Source organism: Vidua chalybeata, chromosome Z (assembly GCF_026979565.1).
Source record: "Vidua chalybeata isolate OUT-0048 chromosome Z, bVidCha1 merged haplotype, whole genome shotgun sequence".
Lineage (NCBI taxonomy): Eukaryota > Metazoa > Chordata > Aves > Passeriformes > Viduidae > Vidua > Vidua chalybeata.
Window position 1 is genome coordinate 38801268 of NC_071570.1, and position 22469 is coordinate 38823736.

At 36.5% G+C, this 22469-nt stretch overlaps 1 protein-coding gene across 1 annotated transcript in view; it reads left to right on the forward strand.

Annotated features, from left to right (window-relative positions):
* Positions 1-22469, forward strand: part of CPLANE1 (ciliogenesis and planar polarity effector complex subunit 1) — a 60756-nt gene that overhangs the window by 12911 nt on the left and 25376 nt on the right. The window contains exons 13-32 of the mRNA XM_053931984.1: positions 422-606; positions 1496-1576; positions 2408-2572; positions 3302-3475; positions 6164-6392; positions 6647-6780; positions 8346-8563; positions 8827-8991; positions 9976-10114; positions 10459-10568; positions 11662-11823; positions 11990-12098; positions 12461-12767; positions 13169-14087; positions 15271-15422; positions 16371-16504; positions 17064-17146; positions 17971-18039; positions 20196-20278; positions 21124-21192. Coding sequence (XP_053787959.1) covers positions 422-606; positions 1496-1576; positions 2408-2572; positions 3302-3475; positions 6164-6392; positions 6647-6780; positions 8346-8563; positions 8827-8991; positions 9976-10114; positions 10459-10568; positions 11662-11823; positions 11990-12098; positions 12461-12767; positions 13169-14087; positions 15271-15422; positions 16371-16504; positions 17064-17146; positions 17971-18039; positions 20196-20278; positions 21124-21192 — 3687 coding nt within the window. The remainder of the gene's footprint in view (positions 1-421; positions 607-1495; positions 1577-2407; positions 2573-3301; positions 3476-6163; positions 6393-6646; positions 6781-8345; positions 8564-8826; positions 8992-9975; positions 10115-10458; positions 10569-11661; positions 11824-11989; positions 12099-12460; positions 12768-13168; positions 14088-15270; positions 15423-16370; positions 16505-17063; positions 17147-17970; positions 18040-20195; positions 20279-21123; positions 21193-22469) is intronic.

Sequence of the window (22469 nt, forward strand, 5' to 3'; positions counted from 1 at the left end):
GACTTGCCGGCCCTAAAACCATACTCTGCAATCTTCTTTTCTTGTCTTTGCTTTACTGTGTTATGTTTTAATTGTCTTCTAATCAGTCTTGTTTATAAAGATGCTAATGCCTGTTCTGAGCTTTCTCTGTCTGAGATTATTTCATTTCCCCATTGTTTAGCTAGCAAGGGGATTAATTTTGGGGGTGTTTAGGTTCTTAAAGTAGATTACTGTGCTTAAGAAAATTCAGAAGATTTAATGTTTGTTAGTCAAAAATGAGGCAAAAAGTGCTTCATTTTTTCCCCTCACCAAAGTCAAGAAAGTAGTTGATAGAACTTAGGTTTTGGGTGCATAATGTAAAATAAAAGAACATAAGAAATTGATGTAGGCAACTTTGTTAACTCTTGCTTAATTTCATAATATTGTACTTCTTGAATTACAGGTTGACTGTACTATGGCGACTATTGTATGAGAAAGTGGTTCGGTATCAGGTGCAGCTGAAAAGAAAAGTGAAAAAGAATGCAGAAGAGGTTTCTGTTGTCTCATTGCTTGTAAGTCATATACAAGCAACCATCCAGTCTTCAGGAGTGACATTAGAACAACATCTGAAGATTAATTCTGTATCTGGTTAGTAAAAATGTTAATTGAAAACTAGGAAATTTAGGTCCACCTTTGTAACTGGTAACTGACCACCAGATTTTTAAAAAGTGAACATTTAGACTTAAAATTCTTATCATAATTCTATCTTAAATACTTAATGTCCTGGTATGTCTGTAGATTGCATTATAATCTTCAGAGCTTGTTAAGCTAAATAAAAAGACTGAATTGACTTCAGTTTGCTTTGAGCCATGTCCTAAAGAATCTGAATGGAAGATTTTAATTCTGATCTCCTGTGTTGTTTCTTATGAAGCAAATGGGCATCACAATGTGTCTCTTACTGGATTTCTGTGTAGAAAGATTGTTCACTCCATGTAGTCATTGTGGGCATCAGGATGTTGTATTCACAAATGTAGTCAGCTTCAACTAAGCATCTAATTAGTGTAACTTAAGGTGCTTGGTAATCTAGCATGTTTATTTTCCAAATAGAATATAGTTGTATCCTAATTTCTTACACTTTACTGTCCTATATTCTACCTTCCTTTTGACTTCTACACTGCTAAGCCCAGCTTCCCATTTATGTCTCCCTTTACAATTCTGTTTCCTTGCCATGTTCTTGATCTCTCTCCCTTAAATGACAATTCTAACTCGTCTTCCTACAGCACTCCATACAATACATTAGCTCCCCCTGGAGGAGAGCTCATATATTACCTGTCCTGGCAAGGAATATTCAAAGTCATCTTCTCTCAGATGTTCACAACCTAGACTTAATTGTGAGAATAGGAGTTTACTGAGGGCTCATATATTTTGTTCTGCTTTCAGTAAATCTCTGATGCTGAAAGAAGAGCATATGTATTTGTAAATATAAAAGTAACTACTAAAAGTAGAGCTTTTAATGTGTTAATATGTGATTTTATAGGTGAGGAGCAGTTCCTTTTAGGCTCATACAGAGCATCTGTGGACATTTGGAAAAGATCTCTTTGTGAACTCAAGACAAATGGTAAGGGATAATATCTTTGAGGGTAGAGGGGGTGAGTTTTATAATCATTTTACATTTGTGACTCTGGTTGCCCTTCAAAAAGAGGATGTGAGATGCATAAAGGGTGCATATTTGAAATGCAGATGGGATGAATAGACACCAGCAAAACTTAAGTCTGGTTGCTCTCTGAGAAAATTCTGTGCATTTCTATTTTAATATCAATGTTTTCTTGTACTTGGTACAGGAAAGCTCTAGATAAATTCATGAGCAAGAAAGAGACAAAGAAAAACAGATGAACAAAAATCAATTCCTTTAGGAGCTATAAAATTAAAATAATTAGTGTTTGGAGAGTAACAAAATAAAACTTGTGTGAGGAGTTTTTATATGAGTTGGTTTGAAACAGGTATACCAGAGTCTCTTTCCAGGCATCATGAGAAAAATTTCTGATGGTTGTTATAATAAAGAATACTTCATTGAGGAAAAAAATTCAGAATATTGGAGGCTTGGTGGGTGTCTAAGCAACTCCACTGTGGTTCAGGCATTCTTTCTTTGAAGGCTAGATTTCCTTAAGCTCTTCTGTCTTTGTCTGTGTCTTAACAGTTATGCATAGTATTGTTTTGAAAACTGCCATATCTCTAGAAATAAAAATGTTGTGGATGAGCATTAACTTACTAGTGACTTAGAGGCTGTATAGAGGGATCATATCCTAAAGTAGCTGCTCCTTATTTCTACTCCTCAAAGTGTATTTTTTATGTAGATGGGTACTAATACTTTCATTTGCTGCATCTCTTTTTGTATTTATTGTTTCTCTTCCACTTGGACTTCTGCCTTTTTAAAAATCTTTTACTGCAGGAGGAAAAAGAGCATGTTTTCTTCAGCGTAGATACTATCTTGCAATATTGTTTTGTCACCTGTATCAATATAACATGTGTGAAGCTCAGGGACTCTGTGATCATCTGGTAAGAGAGATTCTAAGGCGATCACAGCTCTTCACAGGTCAGATGGAAGAATTTTCTGGTATGTTTACATTGCCTAAAAGTGTGATAAGGTATATTGACACTGTTTGAAGAACCTAGTGTCTAATTTCTGTGCCCTCACATGAACACCTGACAGCTTTTGATGCTTTACACTTTACACTGTTTTCAGTGACTTTTTCTGATCCTCAGATAATATTTCAGCTGCACTTGTTGGAATATGTGTTTAGACAACTCTCATTGTCTACTACTCACCTGCTAAATATTTTTAGACTCAAATCCTCTTAAAGAAAGACTTTGAATAAGAAAGATAAGGGGGAAATGATGTGATTTGATTTTATATTAATTTAACTTTTTTATGATACAACATGAAAAACAGCAGATTTTAGTTTGGTCACCAGTCCTAATTTGACAGTGGGATGTTTTTGCAGATGCTTGTAATTTTTTTTTTTACAAAGTCTGAATCTAAATGAAATCTGAATTTCCAAGTTTGAAGAAGCATTTTTTTTTAACTCAATGCAGGTCTAAATTTAGATGTTAAAGGTCAATCTCCAGTCACTAAAAACCTTGTATAAAAGTCTTCTAATATTAGTATAATGTGTAATTAATGTAAAAGATTAAGCTCTGTAAGTTCTGAAAGCTTGTCAAGCAATTATGTAAGTTTGCTTGTTTTAAAAAAATGTTTTATAACCTGTGATTAAATAATTTTAGCATTCAAATTTAAAATAATTTTTATCATAATGTTTTCATTTGGTTTTTTTTTTTTTTTTAGATATCAAGTATTTTCAGCATGAACTATGGATGGTAACCAGCATTCATACTGACACTGCCATGGCTGTGATTCGATCCATGGCACGATTCATGGCTGCTTATTTCACAAAGCAGCTGCTCTATATCTTTCCTCCTCACAATGTTGACATCCTTCATCCACTTCACATCAAACAAGGTATTTCCTTTACAAGCAGTTCCAGTTGCCCAAATCTTACAATTTTTTCACATGTACCGGTGATGTCTGTTATGATGTAACTTGATGATCAAGTTAGCTTTTCAGTGGAGTAGGAGACAGAAAAAACCATAAGGTCACAAAAAAAGTGTAGCTGATACAATTTTTGTTCCAACAGATAGGATCATTTGGGTTGGAAAATACCTGTAAGATCATTGTGTCCAGCCATTAACATTGCCAAGCCCACCACTAAACCATGTCCCGAAACACCACAGCTACACATCTTTAAAATACCTACAGGAATGGAGACTCAACCCACCTTCCTGGGCAGCCGGGTCCAATGCCTGACAACCCTTGTAGAGAAGCAGTTTTTCCTGATATCCAGTCTAAACCTCCCCTGGCATAACTTGAAGCTATTTCCTCTTCTGTCACTTGGCACTTGGGAGAAAAGATGGATCCTAACCTGACTACAGGCTGCCTGCCTTCAAGAAGTTGTAGAGGCTCCCCTGAGCCTCCTCCACGCTAAACATCCCCAGCTCCCTCAGTTGCTTCTTACAGGACTTGTGCTCCAGACCCTTCCCCAGCCTTGTTGCCCTTCTCTGGACATGCTCCAGCACCTCAATGTCTTTCTTGTACTGAGGGGCCCAGAACTGACCCCAGCATTCAAGCTGACCTTCACCAATGCTGAGTACAGAGGGACAATCATTACGTAAGTCCTGCTGGCCATGCTATTCCTGATACAAGCCAGGATGCCCTTGGCCACCTGGACACACAGTGGCTCATGTTCAGCTGCTGTCAAGCAACATGCCCAGGTCCTTTTCCACTGGACAGCTTTCCAGGCACTCTTCCCCCAGCATGTAGTGTAGGCAGGGGTTGTTGTGACCCAAGTGCAGGACCTGACACATGGTCTTGTTAAATACCATACAGTTGTCCTCAGCCTGTCAATCCAGAACCCTCTGCAGAGCCTTCCTGCACCCTCGAAGGAAGGTCATAGAAGGAGATCAGTCTGGTCAAGCAGGACCTGCCTTTTTCGAATCTCTGATGGCTGAGCCTGATCCTGGTTGTCCTGTACGTGTCTCATGATGGCACTCAAGATGATCCATGACTTTCCCCTGCATCCCAATCAGGCTGAGAGATCTGTAGTTCTCCAGACCCTTCTTCCAGCTGTTCCTGTCAATGGGTGTCCCTTTTGCCAACCTCTGGTCAGCTGGGGCCTCCCTGGTGAGCCAGGACCGTGGGTAATGATGGAAGCTGGCTCAGTGAATACTTCTGCCAGCGCCCTCAGTACCCTTTGGTGGATCCAATCCAGCCCAATGGAATTGTGTGTGTCTAAGTGGTGTATCAGGTTGCTGACAATTTTCCCCTGGACTGGAGTCTTCATTCTGTTCCCCATTCCTGTCTTTCAGCTCAGAGGGCTTGTTACCCAGAAAACGGGTCTATTAAAGACTGAGGAAGGGAAGGCATTAAGTACCTCAGCCTTTTTATCATTCTTTGTCACAATTTTGCCTAAAGATCTAGCTCTGACTGACTTTGATCCTCCCAAAAGTGAGATAACAGCAGTGCCGAAGAAGTGGTTGAATTGAATCTGTGAGCTGGTGTGACCCCCAACTAAAAAGCCAGAGGAAAGCATTTTTTTCCTTTGTTTGGAAATTTTTATTTTCAGAGTTACTTTTTCAAATGTTTGTGAGAATAAAGATTTATTTGGAAACATTTTAAGTACTCTACCAGTAAGATGATATTATAATGCCACATATGTTTTTACAATATTAACTTATTTTGATTGATTAGGTTTTCTGTAATGTATTTGAATGCATTGAGTATTTTTAATGTTTCTGTACTACAGCATGCACTGCTATATACTTCTTTCTTCATGGTCTCTGAATGCTTTATTTGGACAGCTTTCAAGATAAAACCTACAGAATAAAACCTTGATTTTAATACTTGGCTAGGCAAAGATCAATGTACGTGGTGAGCCAGTCGGGGTAAAATTACATTGCACAAGCTGGATTAGTATGAATATCTCCTAAATAATGCCACTGTCTGAGCAAAACAGAAGCTGTGAGAAAAGCAAATAACTCCTTAGAATTCATGTTGATCAGCACCTCTCCAGGAGAACCAGGAAGCAAAATCCTGAAAAACAAATCTAAATCTAAACAAAAAGGAGTTACTAAATTTGTCTGAAGTTTGTCTCTATATACTCCCCTAAAATCAAAGAATCACAGAATATTATGTACTGTTCTTCCTGAAAAATGCATTTTAACATTCTGTCTTCTGCAATAAGCACAGTGTGTACAAACAATGTGGGTACACTAGGAAAACTCTAGGAATTTCCATTTATCTCATGTGTACCCTCTGGTATTTCTTACAGGTATGAAGAATATTTGCAAATGGTCCATCAGTGTGATTAAGTCTTTAAAGTAAAAAAAAACCCACAAGTTTTGCACCTGCTTTCATATCCTACATTATTAAGCAGGAAACATAGCCTATTTTGAACACACTCTTATATCATTGCATGAGCTGTGTTGCTGCAGATGCACTTCCATAGTGTACCTCTAATAAAAGTAAATTAATAATAAAAGCAGTTGTACACTGAAACTAATCCACAAGCAATGTGAGCAAATGAATTCTAGATTATTCATCTGATAGCACGAGAATTTATGTAAACTTTAATATGTGCTTTTCATGTCACAGACGTACCTCCTCGTGTCATTCCGCTGCAACACTGTTTGGTTACCAGAGCTGTCAGGGACCAGAAGCTTTCATCTGTGTGGACAGCTGAATATGCTCTTGATTTGTTCTTGATTGGTGGACTCATTCCAGAGGCTGTGTGGTTAGCACACACACTTGGGGACTGGAAGTTGTCTGTGTCAATTGGTCTGGCCTACCAGCTGTATTGTCAGAACTCTGATGACCTCTCAAGGTAAACTTGCAATTGGAATCAGTATCCTATATTCTGTTATATAGTTATTTCAATGAAATTTATTGTGATTATTATTATTATTATTATTGCGATATGTGTATTGCCTCAGAAGTTCATATTCCCAGACTTGTAGTAGGTATAGAACTTAAAGTGTTATGATTATTTTGGCATAGATATTAGTTTAAGAGACCTTAATTGGATTATGTATGAATATTACTTTGTTATTCATGAGCAGTTTCTTGTTACACTTTCAGAATGAAAAAAACAGAGTGTCACCTGCCATTAAGCTTATTACCACTGCAGACTTTTCAGGAAAAGTTACAGTCTTTGTTAGGACAACCAGTAACTTCTGATACATCAGGACATATTAAATACAAGAAGTTTACAGGTACTTCAAATGAAAAATAATTGTGGTTATTTTTCATGTTATTTGACTACATATACAGTATTATACACTGTCTGAGAAAGAAACAACTGCTTTGTCTTCTCCAGTGTGTGAATTACTGTTTTAATATATTCAAGCACTTTAATTTCATGAGGATATATGTTCTGGCTTTGGTCATTCCAGAAATGAAATATATTATCAATCTTGTCTTCTCATTTGTATTGTCCAAACCTGTGTTTGACCATATTTGATATTAACTTATTTGGAAGAAAACCAAATCTTCATTAAAATAAACAAACAAAAAATTATGTGTTAACAGTATGGGAAGTACCATTACACTTGAAAGTAGCTATAAGAAGATGTTTAGTTTTGCTTTTTCCTTTCTGATAAAGTGAATCCCCCAGGTCCAGTAGCTAGCAAGGCTAAGAGTGTATTCCCAGTAGGCACATACACAGCACCTATATGCGACTGGCCACACATGAACACCTACAGACCTGCTCACCACTCATACAGTCAGCACCAGCAATCCTATCACCTTTCCCTCTCCTGTTGGTCAGGATTAAGGTTGGCATATAGATACCTGCTTGTACAGTGTGTATCACTCCAGGAGCTGTGCCAGTGGCAAGACCATTAGCTGAATAGATGGCCAGCTGACCCAGTTGCTGAGTGTCACAGGTTGCTTATGTCTGTGTATGTAAGCCCCCAAAGCCCCATCCCCTCTCTTCTTTCTGGTACAGACCCACTCACAAACACTCTCTTCCCCACACACATACACTGTCCATACACCCCCACAGCAGCTGGCCTGGAGCATACAGTCCTGTCAGTATACAGGAGACAGCAGAGACTTGGTCTGGGCTCCTCAGCCTGTCCAGGTTCCTGACCTTTAGAGGCACACACACCCCTATGTACACACTGTATTTCTGGCATATGGTTATGGCTCCCTTGGTCTCCCCTTGTCTTGCCTTTAGGGACATGAAGATGCACAAGCAGGTCTCTTACTTGTCTCTCTGCCAGGTCTTCACTGGTCCCTGCAGATACTGTGAGTTAATACTTAACTGTAACTGATACTGTAAGTTACAGATACTGTAACTTAATACTTAACTGCTGAAATTCACACTCTTAGCTAGATCAACCTGTCCTTATTTATATTCTACAGAAAGTTTACTGGTACAGTCTCTATATTTTATTCTCTTTCTGTCTGAAACCATTTCAAATTCTTGTCAGCAGGTGGATGTACTTACTGATAAAAGAGTTGCTTTAGTCATTATTAGTAATGTACCTGTTTATGCCTTTTTGGTAAAAATTATTTGCCAGAATGTTATGCCAAGCAAATGCCTAGCTAAAAAGTTTAGTTCTCTACCTAGAAAGACAATAGGTGTCATGGTAATGGGGCAAAACTTAATAATTGAATACTAGTTTTTAATGAATGATATCTTATCTTAAAGCAAGTAGATGAGGACTGTTATTGTAATATATGAATGCAAATTCAGACAACATAACGTCATGATGTCAGAATGATTATCCATGATTCAATTAATTTATCAGTTTCTGGGCTTAATATTTTATAGATCCCATTGAAGAGGAAGATGCAGATGTTCTTTATAGTTCAATACAGAATCTACTGAAAGCAGCTGTTATGGCAGATGTTGATATTCTCTCAGAGACATTTCAGCTTCTGATGGATTCTGCCAAGGATCTTTGCAGAAAGTTTTATGGTTTGGTTCCGGTTGGGCTCTGTCTTCCAGCACCACCATTGTACTGTCCTCAACCAGCTTCTCTCAGTGAAGTAAGCGTGTTTCTTTTGTGTTTGTTGAATGGTATTTATGAATCTTTATGAGCTTTATTCTGGTTCTTTTGGGCTCATTTTTCTGTTTCCTTATGTGTCTGTTCATTTACTTAAGTAGCACAGCAGTGATGAGAAAATACGTGTGCCTCTGTGTCTTTTCCATAAATTATCTGTGCTATAAAGAAGACAGAATTAGGACCAGTAACAACATTTAGTTATATGTCCTTTCTAATTTTGGGCTTTGTTTGTCTTTGCATTTTCAGGAAGACAGCGATGATATGCTTTTAAAAACAGAGAAAGAAGTCCGTCAGAAAATGTCAGGTGTTCTTCAGCGAATTATCTTGCTCTTCCGGGCTGCTCATTGTTCTTGCTCTGCAGCACAGTGGTATATTACACAACTGAAGTGGGCAAGAAAAGTTATGCAGAAAGTAAACATTTAACTTTATATTTTTAACTTGATTATCAGTTGTAAATATTACTGATAAGTTTGCAGCTGCAGAAGCATTCAGGCTCACCTTGGCTTTAATGTTGTGTTTTGTACATGTCATCTTCTAGTTTTACACTTCATGTTCATTTTTGTAGGAAACCAGAACTTAAAGATATAGGGTCTCTAAATCATAAAGTGTTTCCTTTTGGGTGTCTTTCTATACCTACTTGGTAACATACAAATTCATTTATTTTCCACTGAAAGAAAAAAGCAGACTTAATTGGGAGTTATAGCTGTTAGCTGGAAATATGCTCCAAATCACTTAGGGTTGAATATTATCAGAGAAGGTAATGCTCACTTCATATTAATGCACAGAACTTGTAAGATCTCATTTTACTTTTGTGCAATTTGTTTGTACAGAAGCAAGTTCAGAATAAATTGATTAAAAGTTTTAGTGTACAATCAGTCTTAGGTCATTGTCATAGTGTGTATGGCTCTTCCTTCCTGCAACCCCCCTGCACCAGCATTAATGCACTGACTGAGATCAGGAACTGATCTGACTGTAATGTATTTACTTCTGTTTGCATGGTCACATGCCTAATGTTGGCATGGGGAGCTGGTCAGATGCACCAACTGAAACTGGAGGCAAAGCTAGTCAGCCTTGGTGACAGCAACCTGGACTGTGTTGAATCAGTCTGGTTTCTTGATCTTAGTTCTTATACTTGCTGTTACTCTTGTATTTCATGGTAATGATGAGTACTATTCAAACAAAAGCATTCTTTGTGCCATAGTTCATATTAAACATATTCCTTTAAATGAATTTTCAGAATAATGATTTGAAGAAAATCGAAAGCAAGCTTCAGGGAGTTTTACTGGTCTTGGCAGTATTCTAATAACTGAGAGGCTATGCATTTAGTAATGATACATGTAAAATGTTAACTGATTTTCATTTCCATTTTGATTGTTTATTTACCTGTTGTTATAGATTCGAATGAAAGGATCTCTTCCTTTGCTGAGTCCATTCCCAGAGACTTTGCTTTGTTACTGCAATTTCTGCACTGCTTTCTGTGGATCTACATCTTCTGGAGCCCATCAATTTGATGACGTTACCTGTAAAATTTTAGGTCTGTATGCAGTAACATAAAATTATTTAGAACTGGAAAAAAGAACACCAGTGATAATCCACAGTTGGCATATAAGCTCTTAGTAGATTGAAATAGTATATTGCAATGTGTCAGGAACACATTGCATTTCCAGCTTTTATGTTAGTTACCAAAACTCTTATTCTAAAATGTGCTGTTCTGGATTGGGGGTGGGGAGTCGTGTTACAGACCTGATAGATATGAAAGAACATGAACACTAAGTGGGACTAAGGAGCTGTAGCTCTAGAACAATACTGAAAAGTCTCAGACTGCTTCATTTAATTTATTTAAATAGAATCTCATCATATTGCTTGTTTGTATTGTAGGTTGGTTCAGAGAGTTTTGTGCGTTATGTTGGATGTTTCACGTTCGGGAAAAATTATCTGACAACTGTAGGCGGTACCAAACTGCAAGGGAAAATATTAACAATATCAAGGTAATTGTATTCCTAATATAGTAGAGATACATCTTAAGTGTATGAAGCTATGAGAAGAATTCTAAAGATCTGCTGTATGTTTCTGTGAGAACTTGTATTTGCTTAACAGAACAAAATGAGCACAGTGCTTGCAATATGAATTACATATCTGATGCTATGAAGCAGTGTGCTGTGCATGTGATCTCCATCTTCCTGACACTATTTCTGTTAGGCTTTTGCTTGGTGTTTGAATCAGAAGAGCTTCCAGGAAAGCAATAGCTTCTACACTTGTTGACCTAAGAATTTACTTTCTGGTTTGTTTATTTTTCCCTATTAGCTCATGATATTTTGAGTATTTCCTGAATAATATATATTTAGTACAACAAAAATGGAGTTAATGGTGTGTTAAATATACATGGTTGTCAGAAAGTAATGAAAAAAATTAAAATTTAATAATATTTTCTTTATTTATACCTTCTCAACTGATGTCAGAAGTCCAGGAAGAAAAAGAAAGAAACTATTAGAACATTTGTCATGTATTCTGTAACAAGTCCAAAATTTTTCTTAAGCAGAAAAACCAAGTTTCAGATAAACAGGATGGCTCTATTTCCAATGGTGGATTATTCTGATTTTTCTGTACTTCATGTGACAGTGATAAATGAGATAGAAAATACTGTTCAAAATAAACCAGTTCATCTTAAAAGCCTCTTGCAAGGCTTAATTATCTTGCTCACAAGAAAAAAATTATGATCACCTGAAGTCAAAGTAGGATTACTTACTTCACAGTTTAGGCAAATCCTCAGGTTTTTCTTGTGGCTGTAAACAAACTCTTCAGCTGTGTGCTAATGGAATTATTTCCTAAGCTGGTTTAAAAAAGTCCTTTTTTTTTTTCTCTCTTTTTTAATGTATCATTAAAATGTATCATTTCTCTCTATTTTAATGTATTATGATCCATTACAACGTTGATCTGTTGCTTGTCCTCATACACTGCTCTGCTTGGTAGATAAGTTAGAGATATTTTTTTTTTTTCAGAAGAATTGCTATTTGCAATGTATTAATCTTTTTGCTGAAATACATTGTTCGTAGTAATTAATGTTTCTGGTGATTTTTTTAGGATCTGAATAAGAACGGATATGATGCCTACACAGTTGAGCATTGTCTGAATGCAGTGGAGTGGGCTTGTCGAATGCTTCCTTTCTGCAGATTCATGAATATTGAAGAGTTAGTTCAGGATGTAATTTTGAGTCTGCTTGGAGAATTGCCACCAGTAAAAAAGGTAAAAGATCTTAAAACTCGAATAAAAGAATAGAGATTATCACAAATATTTCTCCTCCTTGGAAAACCTACTAGTTAGATTTTCTCATTGTGTAAGTTCTGTGTTAAAAAACACCTACTTGTATGATAGCTACTGGAAAAGATGCTTTTTTTTTTTTTTTGCTTAGGTGGCAGAGATTTTTGTAAAAGCATTTCCTAATCCTGAAGATATAAGAGTTCCACTAAGAGATAAATATCATGGACTTCAGCAGCGACTCAGACACAGTACTGTTAAAGGTAATGTTCATCATTCTTCAGGAAGTTTTAAACAAGCTTTGTTTTTTATTCTAGTTATCAGCTTGTGACAGTACTTTCTGTCATACCCCGTACAAAACAATTATTGTCGTCTTCATTTGGACAACTTTGAGTTTTGCAACAAATACTGTGTTTCTTTCTGATACATATGATTTCTATACCAGTCACAGGGTATCATGGCTTTCAAAATGTTGGTGTTTTTTCACTTTATCACAGTTTCTTGTTGAATTTATAAATGGCTCTAATTTATGATTTTAATTGAAATCTAATTCATGTCTCAATTTGAGAGACTAACTTAAAACTGAAAATTAAGACTGAAAACTTGGTTTTCTTTCGTTCAGTAGGTCCTGAAAGTGAAGAAATTATGTCTGTTGTTATACAGGCTGCTGAAGAAGTGAGGAAGAAGGCCTTGAGACATGTAGTAAAGAACATAGGCCCTATAGAAATGAATATTTGGGAGCCAGTGGAAGAGGCAGCATCAAATGATGAGGAACACTGTTGTGACAGATTCTCATTAGGCACTAGTCTAAGCACAAGTACACTTACTGATGTTGGGAATCCTCAGGTATATAATGATGCAGACATGGCAGACACACTTTCTGATGCTTTGTTTACTGAAGAAACAAGAGCTCAAACACCTTCATTCCCAAGGTATGAGAAAATTGCAGCAGAAGGCTTTTGATTTAAATTGGGGTTGGGGGGGGAGATCTCTTCACCAGACATGTTAATTGTCCCTATGTGTTATTTATTAAGTGAAGAATTACAGATGTTCCAAATCATAGAACTGCCAATGTTATATCAGTTAGTATGTGACTAATAAATTATTGAAGTGTAAATTACTATCAGCTATATCTACATTCATATATGTTGCTGCCTAGTGTCTGTCTGTGGATTTTGAATTTGATTAATTTGCTACCTATACATTGTACTAATGTAAATTTGGGGTTTTTGGCTATTTTTAATTTCAATGGAAGATAAGGAACTAATGTTGCATGTAATTCTTCTTGAAATGGATTTGCGTAATAATGGTTCTTACATCTGTTGTCTTACAGGGCAAATGAACTCCAACGACAAAGGGAAGTAGGTGGCAAAAATACCACACACAAGATAAAAGCTCTTAACTGTAAAACAAAACATAAAGTGTGTAGGAGAGATAAGCTTAATCAACATAATTTGCCTGTAGTTGGTGCATGGGAATTTGAACGTGATGATGATGAGTATGTTAGATTTTTAGAACTCTTTTTGAGTTATGTTCTTGAGAGAGACCTGGTAAAGTACAGTGACCTGGGAATTCCATTTCTCACTAGCTTTTCTGAGCTGCTTCAAGAGCGTGAATTGAACTCTCTCTTTTTTGATGTTCATACAAAACTAAAGCGTCGACAAAGCAAAACTAGAAGTCAAAGTGTGTTTAGAGCAGGGTCTTGCTATACTGTCACCCTGGCATCTTGTGATCCTGAAAAAGTGTCTGCCTGTAATGAAAACAGATTTTTTTTTGAAAAACCAACAATTGTACAGTCTGTTGGACAGACCACAGTATCTTCTGTGTGTAACCTAAGAAAAGAAGGCTTATTTGGTTTAAAACACAAGTCAATATACAAAGCTCAGACTGACAATCAAGGAGTCACTGTTGCACAAGCAAGCCAGACCTTTTCTAACCATACTTCCTCTACCCTGCAAAATCAGGCAATTCCTCAATACATTTACAAAACTCTTGATGTAGTTGGTATTGTTCCAGAAGAAGAACTGCCTATAGATTTGATGGGCAAATTGAGCAATATTTCAAAATTGCTGGAGTGGATGATCAGATGGTCTGATAAAAGACTGCCCTGTGGTTCCAATAAACAAGATAACTTAGAAGAGACTCACCCAATGATACATTTGAAAACATCATCAGCAGCTGTCCTTACATCTCTTTGGTTGTTAGAACAGTTATACGGAGACAGATCTCAAACAAAGAGCATAAAATGTAAGGTAAGAAAAAGGATGGGACAAGTGTTAGTGAAATGTGTGAGTGAGTTATGCCAGTGAGGAAAAATCAGATACATGTTTTTTGTCATAGTTCTGTTCTCAGTAAAACATGGAATATTGATTAATAGCCTTTCTTTTAAGAGTTGCTAAGAAAAGAGAAAAATTCTAGAAATACTGAAATTCTAGAGAATTCTCAAAAAATACTTGAGTTGGAGATGAAAGTTCTCTTTGGAAGTTCAAAATATAGGTCATTTATTCAGACACCGCATTTTTTGTACAAATTCATGTGAGTTTGACCAATGTGTCTAGTTTTAGACATCATCTTTGAAAAAACATACTACTGGAATAGAATATGGTAAAACAAGGCAAAGATAATTAAATAGTTCCTCTCGCAAGAGTTTAAGTTCACTTGTGTTTGAGGTCAGTGCAGATGCAGTCTGACTGGAGTATTTTAACTGGTTAAACACCAGTGAAAAATGACGAGAACTGTTAGAGAGATTTGGAGTATATGTGTGGATATGAAGGAGGAGATTGGCCAGAGGAATCTGGTACATAGTGCTTTATTTTATACTTTAGAGACAACTGGATCATTTCGTTTCTTTAATTAGTAGTACATGGAGTCAGAGAATACGTGAAAGGCTTTGAGGGAAGAGGGTTGTGGGACTCATGTTGAGAAGGCTTTTCTCCAATTTCAAAATGTTTTTTTTTTCCTACTTTCGATTTGTATTTTCTGTTTTTTTGACAAGTATTTTATTTCGAACTTACAAATTTTGTGCATGCATCTAACCACAAAGTTCTGTATTTTCTTTTGCCTTTCATAATGTTTTCAGGGGTAATTTGAGAGTTCTGTATTGTCTGGATAAGGCCAATCTTACTGTATATATTTGTCTTCATTATATTGTCATAGAGTGTCTTTGACAATTCACACTCACACTCAGTTGACACTGAGAAATCTTTCTTATATTTCCTTTGGATAATTCAGAGGACCATTGCTTCACTTAATGCAAAAAGGGGAGAAGCTCATGTTTCACAGTCAGCTGTAAATCCAGGATTTCTTGGCTCTATAATAAAGAAAAGGCTATTAATTAAGTATAATCACTCTATATTAAAGTATTGTGTTTTTTTAAAAGTACCTGGTATTTTTTTTAACTAGTGAATTTCAATTAATCATTATTTTCATTAATAGTATCCAGATGATCAATATCTGAAAGAAATGGCATCCCAGTCTAGAACAGAGGAAGAAACTAGTATGGATGAAGGCTCTTCCACAATGACCAATTCTCCTCTTGATGTCCAGATTGTAAAAGTCTATGATAATATTTGTGAAAGTGATTTGGGGTAATTTATTTTTTTTAACCTAAGAACTCTAGTTGGTCATAATTCCTCTACTGAGCTGCATGAAGAGATCTATTGTTGTTATGTATTATATACATGTTTAATTTTGTGTGAAAAGTCAAACTTTGGGCATATTGATTACAGCTGTATGAAGCAAATTAAATATTCTTCATCAGCACATGTACATAATGTAGCTGTTGCATATTAAATGAATTATACATGGTTGTTTATAAACTTAGTGACGTGGAAATAGAATCTAGATTTCCAGTATAATGGGTGTCATGATTTTCTCAAAGAATTCAGATAACTTCCCTTCTCTTCAGCATAATTTTCTTTGATTTGAGATGTGTGGTTCACAATGTAATCTAGCTATGTTCATAAGTGTGCATTTCAGAAAAAGATGGAAAAAGTAGTAAATATCTTACTTGATAATATCTTGCACTGTGTTCAAGATAAAGAATCCTTTACCTGAATTCCTCTGTGGCATTTCATCTTATATTGCAATAAAGAAAAAATTGACCTCTAGTATTAGAATATATATGGAGAATGAGTTATATACATCTCTAGTATTCTGAAAATAATCTCTAGTATTTTGAGACATGATTATATGTCTTGTCTGACCATTTTCTATTTTTTTCAATAAACAAAGTTCCTGTGAGGGAGATAAATGTAGCCTAAACCAGATGATTTTGAATACAAAGCACAGTTTGTGTGGCAACAGCCTGTCTGAAAGAGTGTACCTTTAATGGCACTAAGATATCACAGCTATACAAAAAACAATTAAGCTTGGTTTAAGTTACAGTCAGAGAGAAAACCTAAGTGAATATTGATTATCTCACAACAGTGTTTATTTTACAGTTAGGCACTAGTCTGCAGTCTGAAAGGAACAGCATACTTGTAGTGAGCCAGACACTTATGTTATTGATTATGTTTTCTAATCCCTATTACCAGAATGTCTGCAAAGTCAAAATATTTTTATAAGAAGAAAATTAATAATGGAAATAATTCTGTGCCTCATATAACTGAAGACCTGAATGAAGTGGGACCATTTGTTCAGCAGGAGTTGGATGTAACATCAGAACAAAGTTTGTTTTAATGATATATCCTTTTACTATGATCTGACATATAAAGCAGTAGGAGTTCTGCATGAATACAATTTTATGTCCCTCTGTTTATTTAATCAAAAAAATGTAAATGTCTTCATTGTTCTATTGGAATTATTTAATCCAGTTTGCATTATTACTAAATTATATAAAATAGTTTTATCAAGACTTTCTAATTGCTTTTTCACTATGTCACTTTTTTTCTATAGACATAGAAAAATGTATGTTAACATATTCTACTCTCTCTTATACTTTCATTCCGGAAATATTCACACAACCGTGCATAACACTTTGGAAATTTTAAGAGCTGAGTATGCGTAAATTGTCATATTTGTACCCTTTACTTAAGCTGGGGAATTTTTTACCTCTCTCTTTGGGTGCATGCATCAACACTAGTAAGAACACAAAATCTGAATTTGCAGAAGCAACTGTGAACACTTCACTCCACACTAATGAAAAGTAGACCTGCTGTCAGAAATCACATAACAGTACTATAATCTATGTAGTTTTCTAATTTAGAGTAACTGTGTTCATATTGTAGAATTCTTTGAGGAGCCATATGAAACTTCAAAGAGCTCCGATAGCTCTGTCAAGATCAGACCTGAAAAACATCACAGAGAACAGGCAAGTTGCCATACAATCATCAGAGATCATAGAAATATTTGTGTTTGGAATGGACCTTAAAGATCATCTAATTCCAAACCCCCTGCCATCAGCAGGAATACCTTCCACTAAACCACATAATCCAGGGTCCCATCCAACCTGGTATTGAACATTTTCATGGATGGGACATCCACAGCTTCTCTGGGTAATCTTTTCCAGTGCCTCATCTCCTCACAGTAGAGAATTACTTCCTAAAATGTAATCTAAACCCATGCTTTTTCAGTCTGAAGTAATTCCCCCCCTCTCCTGTTACTATGTGCTTTTGTAAAAGGTCCATCTCCAGTTTTCCTGTAGGCTCCTTTAGATACTGAAAGACTTGCTCTGAGGTCTCCCTAGAGCTTTCTGTTCTTTATGCTGAACAACCCCAACTCTGTCAGCCTTTACTTGTGGGAAGGATGCTCCAGGTCCCTGAATACCCTTTGTTCTGGACTTGCTTTAGCAAGTACTGGGGGGACACAGAGTTGAACACAATGCTCCAGTGAGTCTTCCAAGGACAGAATAGAGGGGAGAATTGCCGTCATCAATATGCTAGCTATGCTGCTCTGGATGCAGCCCAGGATATATTTGGCTTGGACAATCTCTCAGTGTTCCTCATCCTGTCCTTGTTTCGACCGTCTGTAAGCTTAATTTTTGTGCTTGACTTTGTCCAAGTATTCCTTGTTCATTCATGCAAACCTCCTGGCATTTTTGCCTAACTTCCTCTTCATTGAGATGCATCCCTCTTGAGGTTGGAGGAGGTGATTCTTGAGTACTAACCAGATTTCTTGTGCCCGTCTTCCTTCCAGGGTGCTATCCCATGGGACTCTACGAAGCAGGTCCCTGAAGAAGCCAAAGTCGGCTCTCCTAAAGTGAAGGTTAGTGGGTTTTCTGTGTACCCTTCTTGCTGCCCTGAGGAACTCAAACTTTGCAACTAAGGCTGCCCTTGAGCTTCACATTGCCCATCAGCTCCTCCTTGTTGGTCAGAATGAGGTCCACCATAGTACCTCTCCTTGCTGGCTGTTCTGTCACATGTGGAAGGAAGTTATCATCAATGCCTTCTAGAGCCTCCAGAATTGCCTGTGCTATGCTGTGTTGCCCCTCCAACAGATATTGGGATGGTTGAAATTCCCTATGAGGATTGGGGCTTGCAAACATGAGGTTGCTCCTATCTGCATATAAAGGACCTCATCTGCTTCATCTTCCTAGTTGGGGAGCCTTTTATCAGAACCCCACTGTAATGTCACCTGTCCCTGGCCTTCCTGTAAACCTGAGCCATAAACTCTTGGTCAAATCCTCATCTATCCCCAGGCAGAGCTCCATGCAGTGCAGCTAGTCACTGACACCCACTCCTCATCTTCCCTGCCTGTCCTTCCTAAAGAAAGAGCCTGCATCCATCCATTCCAACACTCCAGTCATCAGTGCCATCACACTACATGTCTGCAATGCCAGTAACATCGTACCTGGCAGACGTACACATTTCCAACTTTCTTTTTCTTCATGTGCTATATATGCTTGCATGGAGGCCCCCAATGAAGCTGAGTTACTGGCAGGAGTAGTTGTAATTCCTTTGTGCAGCTCTTCAGGCGCTCTGTTGACAAGCAGCTCCTCTCCAGGCATCTCTTTCTGACTCTGTCAAAAATTGCCCCTCCCCTGGCAACATTAGTTTAAAGGCCTCTTCCCCCTTGCCAAAACTATGACTGAAGGTGCTCTTCCCCTTCTCTGGTAGATGAACTCCATCAGCCCTCAGCAGACCAGGTTCTCAAATCATGTCCCATGGCTAAAGGAGCTATACCACTGGCTGTGGCACCAGTCCTGTAACCATTTGTTGATTCACCAGTTTCAAACCCTTTCAAACCCCTTCCTTTTGACTGAGAGGATTGAGTGTGCACTCCAGAGCCCTCACTTCTCAGCCTGCTCACAGATGTGTCACTGGCACCTGTGTGAAACAACAGCAACAGGTAATAGTGGGCTGTACAGGGCTTGTTTGTCTCTCAGAGACATCCCTGACAGGAGCCCCAGGGGAGCAGTACCTTTCTAGAGGATATGTCAGCCAAATGGGTGCTTTGTTACCTCTAGGAAGACAGTTACCTCCTACTACCACCCATCAACTTTCTTTAGTTGTGCTGATTCTAACACAGGGAGCAGGTCTGGCTGCCTTACTCAGCTCCAGCATTTCTCCTGATGTGACAGGAGAAATGTAAGAACATGGAAGCCTTGAGTTGTTATGAATACTATTTTCAAAGTATCCTGAATTCATCAATATATTTGTGAACTTGAGGGCTAAATTATTTAGGGTTGGTGAATCTTCTTCCTTGCTTAATAATAAAATTAACAATTAAAAGGTAGTAAACTGAGATCTGCTCCGAGCACTTTTGAAAATGTTTGTATGCTTTCATATATGTATTTATAGTAGATGTATTATATATTCATAAAATTGAATTGATTAAAAAAAATAAATATATCAAGATCTTTATTTTACCTCTGTCTGAAAACTCAGTCTGGATTTATAAATAAGCCTACTTTTTTCATGCATCATTTTTGGTCATAGATATCTTTTCTTTGAAAGTGGCTAACTGCAGAGCTGCTATGCTACATATTGTGATCTTCAATTTTTTCAATACATTTTACTCTACTGAGTCTATGACGTGCAAAATCCTACATTTGTTTCATTTTCTTGTTTTGTAGATAGTTTGCACATAATGGGGGTGTTTCCACATTTTCATCTTTACCTAGGAGGTGTGAGATTAGCAGAATATATATCCAGGGTCCTACATGAATATTAATTTGGAACTAAAATCTCATAATAATGAGATTGTTTTAAGAAAGAAAGATTCTCAGGTAAATTGTTATATCTCTTTGTTGCTGATCTGTAACTGTCTTCTGAGAAGTATGTAATTTTGATTATTTTTAGTCAGATTTTTGTAATTGGATAATTTATCAAAAATATATTTGCCATAGGCTAAAAAACTTGTATTTTATTGAAGCAGGAGGGATAGAAAAATTTCAGATCTTTTCATCTTTTTATATTCAGCAGGTTGCCGTTTCAGCTGTAGATAGTGCTGAAGAAGATCCAAACAAGAAAGAAACAAAGGAAGACAAGGCTGAACAGAATATGTAAGTGACTTGTTGTTTTTTTTTAAATCTTAAGTCTTTTAACTTTGCTTAAAAATCTAAAGTAGTTTTGCTAATGATTGTATCCAGTGGTGTCTCAGGGGTTCCTGCTTTTGCTTATAGCAGCAAAACCATAGTTTGAAACAGTTTCAGTCATCTCCTATTTCATGTATAGGCATTTCACATATATGAAGGGCTGGGTTGATGAGTCATTATTTTAGTAACAATCTAATAAAACAAGCACAGTTTGTGAGAAGGTGTATTTTAAGGAAAGAAAATAACTGGAAAATGGAAAATCTTATCACAATGGCATATAAATAAATGTTCCTTGTGAAAGAATTTAAAATTACTTTTAGAAAGACTTGAAATCCTCTACTTTTTAAAATTACAGATTTTTGTTTTAACTGAGTGTAAGATGCCCTTCAAGAATTTATTATGTCATTGTTTTTTCTCTTCTGGAGATGCAGATTATAGTGATATTAGCAGTATTAGTTAAATTGGATTGTCTCTTCCTTTGTCTACCAGAATCAACCTTTTCTTTGCCTGCTGTCTTGAATAGCTGGAACTTTTTCAGTGCTTTTGTTTGAGTCAGTTTCTGATTGCTAGGGGAGACAAAACATGAATGTCAATATTAGCCAGCTCAGATTGCAGTGTAATGCTTTAATGGAAGCACTGCAGATCTGTATAGCTTTGATCAGGTGCCTTTCAGGTACTTTATCTCATACTAATTAAAATACTTTTTCAGGAGGTTATGTGTATATTTATACACTCACATGTATAAAAAATGGAAACAGGCAGCATAACAAATTATTGTAGTATTTGCATTACTATTTCTTCTCTCTTTATAGTATGACTAAGGTTGTTACTAGCACCCTTTTCCACTCATTTTCTTTAAAACAAGCTGCAGAAGTTCCTAGGTAAGATAAACCTATACTGTTTTATGTAATAAAACAGTATTTTTGATTTGAAGTAATGTGATGGGTAGTTTTGACTGCAAAATATTTGCAGGTGGAATGTATTGTACCTGCCAACTAAGTAGCTTATTCTAGAACTTTTTTGTACTATAATCCTTGAGGATCGTATGCTCTCATGTGTTGTCTGGAATATCGCATGATACAAATGTTAATTCAGAGCTACCAGATTTCAAGAGAAATGATAGTTTTGTTTTCTGGTTCTGGACAGAATTCATGATATGATATTACTATAGAAGATACTTGATTATATAGAACACCTGAACAATAATATTTTAAACTTATACATACATTTTAATTAAAATTAGTAAAATGCATCTCTCCTATGGCAACTGATAGATTTACATAAATATATACAAAATAAAGAGAATGTTGGAATTGGGAAATGGAGTCAGGAGTCAGTCTCAGGCTTTCAGTTCTAGAACAGTCCTCTATGACGCTTTTTTCAGTTTAGAGGAAAATATGAACTATGCATACTTTTGGGCTCTATTTTCATGTATCTCTAATCTCTTTTCCTTCTTGAGCTTCTTATGCCAACTCTTTTCCAAAAAAAAATTTTACTTTTGACATTTCAGGTCATGCTTGCACATTCTAATTGCCTTCCAAAAGATTTCATATGCCCCTTCACACCTATTATGTATCTAAAGCTATTATTCATTATCAGTTACATTATGATCCTCTTTGTTCACATGGTTGGAGGCCATTCTGTACAATTGTAAAAAGTTCTCTAAGGGTTGCGTGTATCCATAGCAATTTCAGCATTTTTCTTAAACAGAGAAACGTCTTTTGGGTCAATTCCTGTTGGTGTAAGTAAAGTCCTTCAGTTTCTTTATAGCTTAATGTAAATCCTAACCCTCTCTTCTTCATGTAAGGAATTCATTTTTCTTAAACAGAGAAAACGTCTTTTGGGTCAATTCCTGTTGGTGTAAGTAAAGTCCTTCAGTTTCTTTATAGCTTAATGTAAATCCTAACCCTCTCTTCTTCATGTAAGGAATTCATGTCCTTAATATTCTTTAGCTACTAAAAGATCTTGTTATCACTGTGGGAAAATGTAATGTATTGTACGTGTTACTCCAATTTTAAATTATTTTCTTTAATCTGAAATCTTGTTACCTTTTAACCCCAAATATCTAAAGGAACATTACTTTAAGTCAAAATGAATCCACCTTCTTACTGCTGCGCGTTGAACCCAGGATGCAACACCTTCTTCCTTATTTCAACCA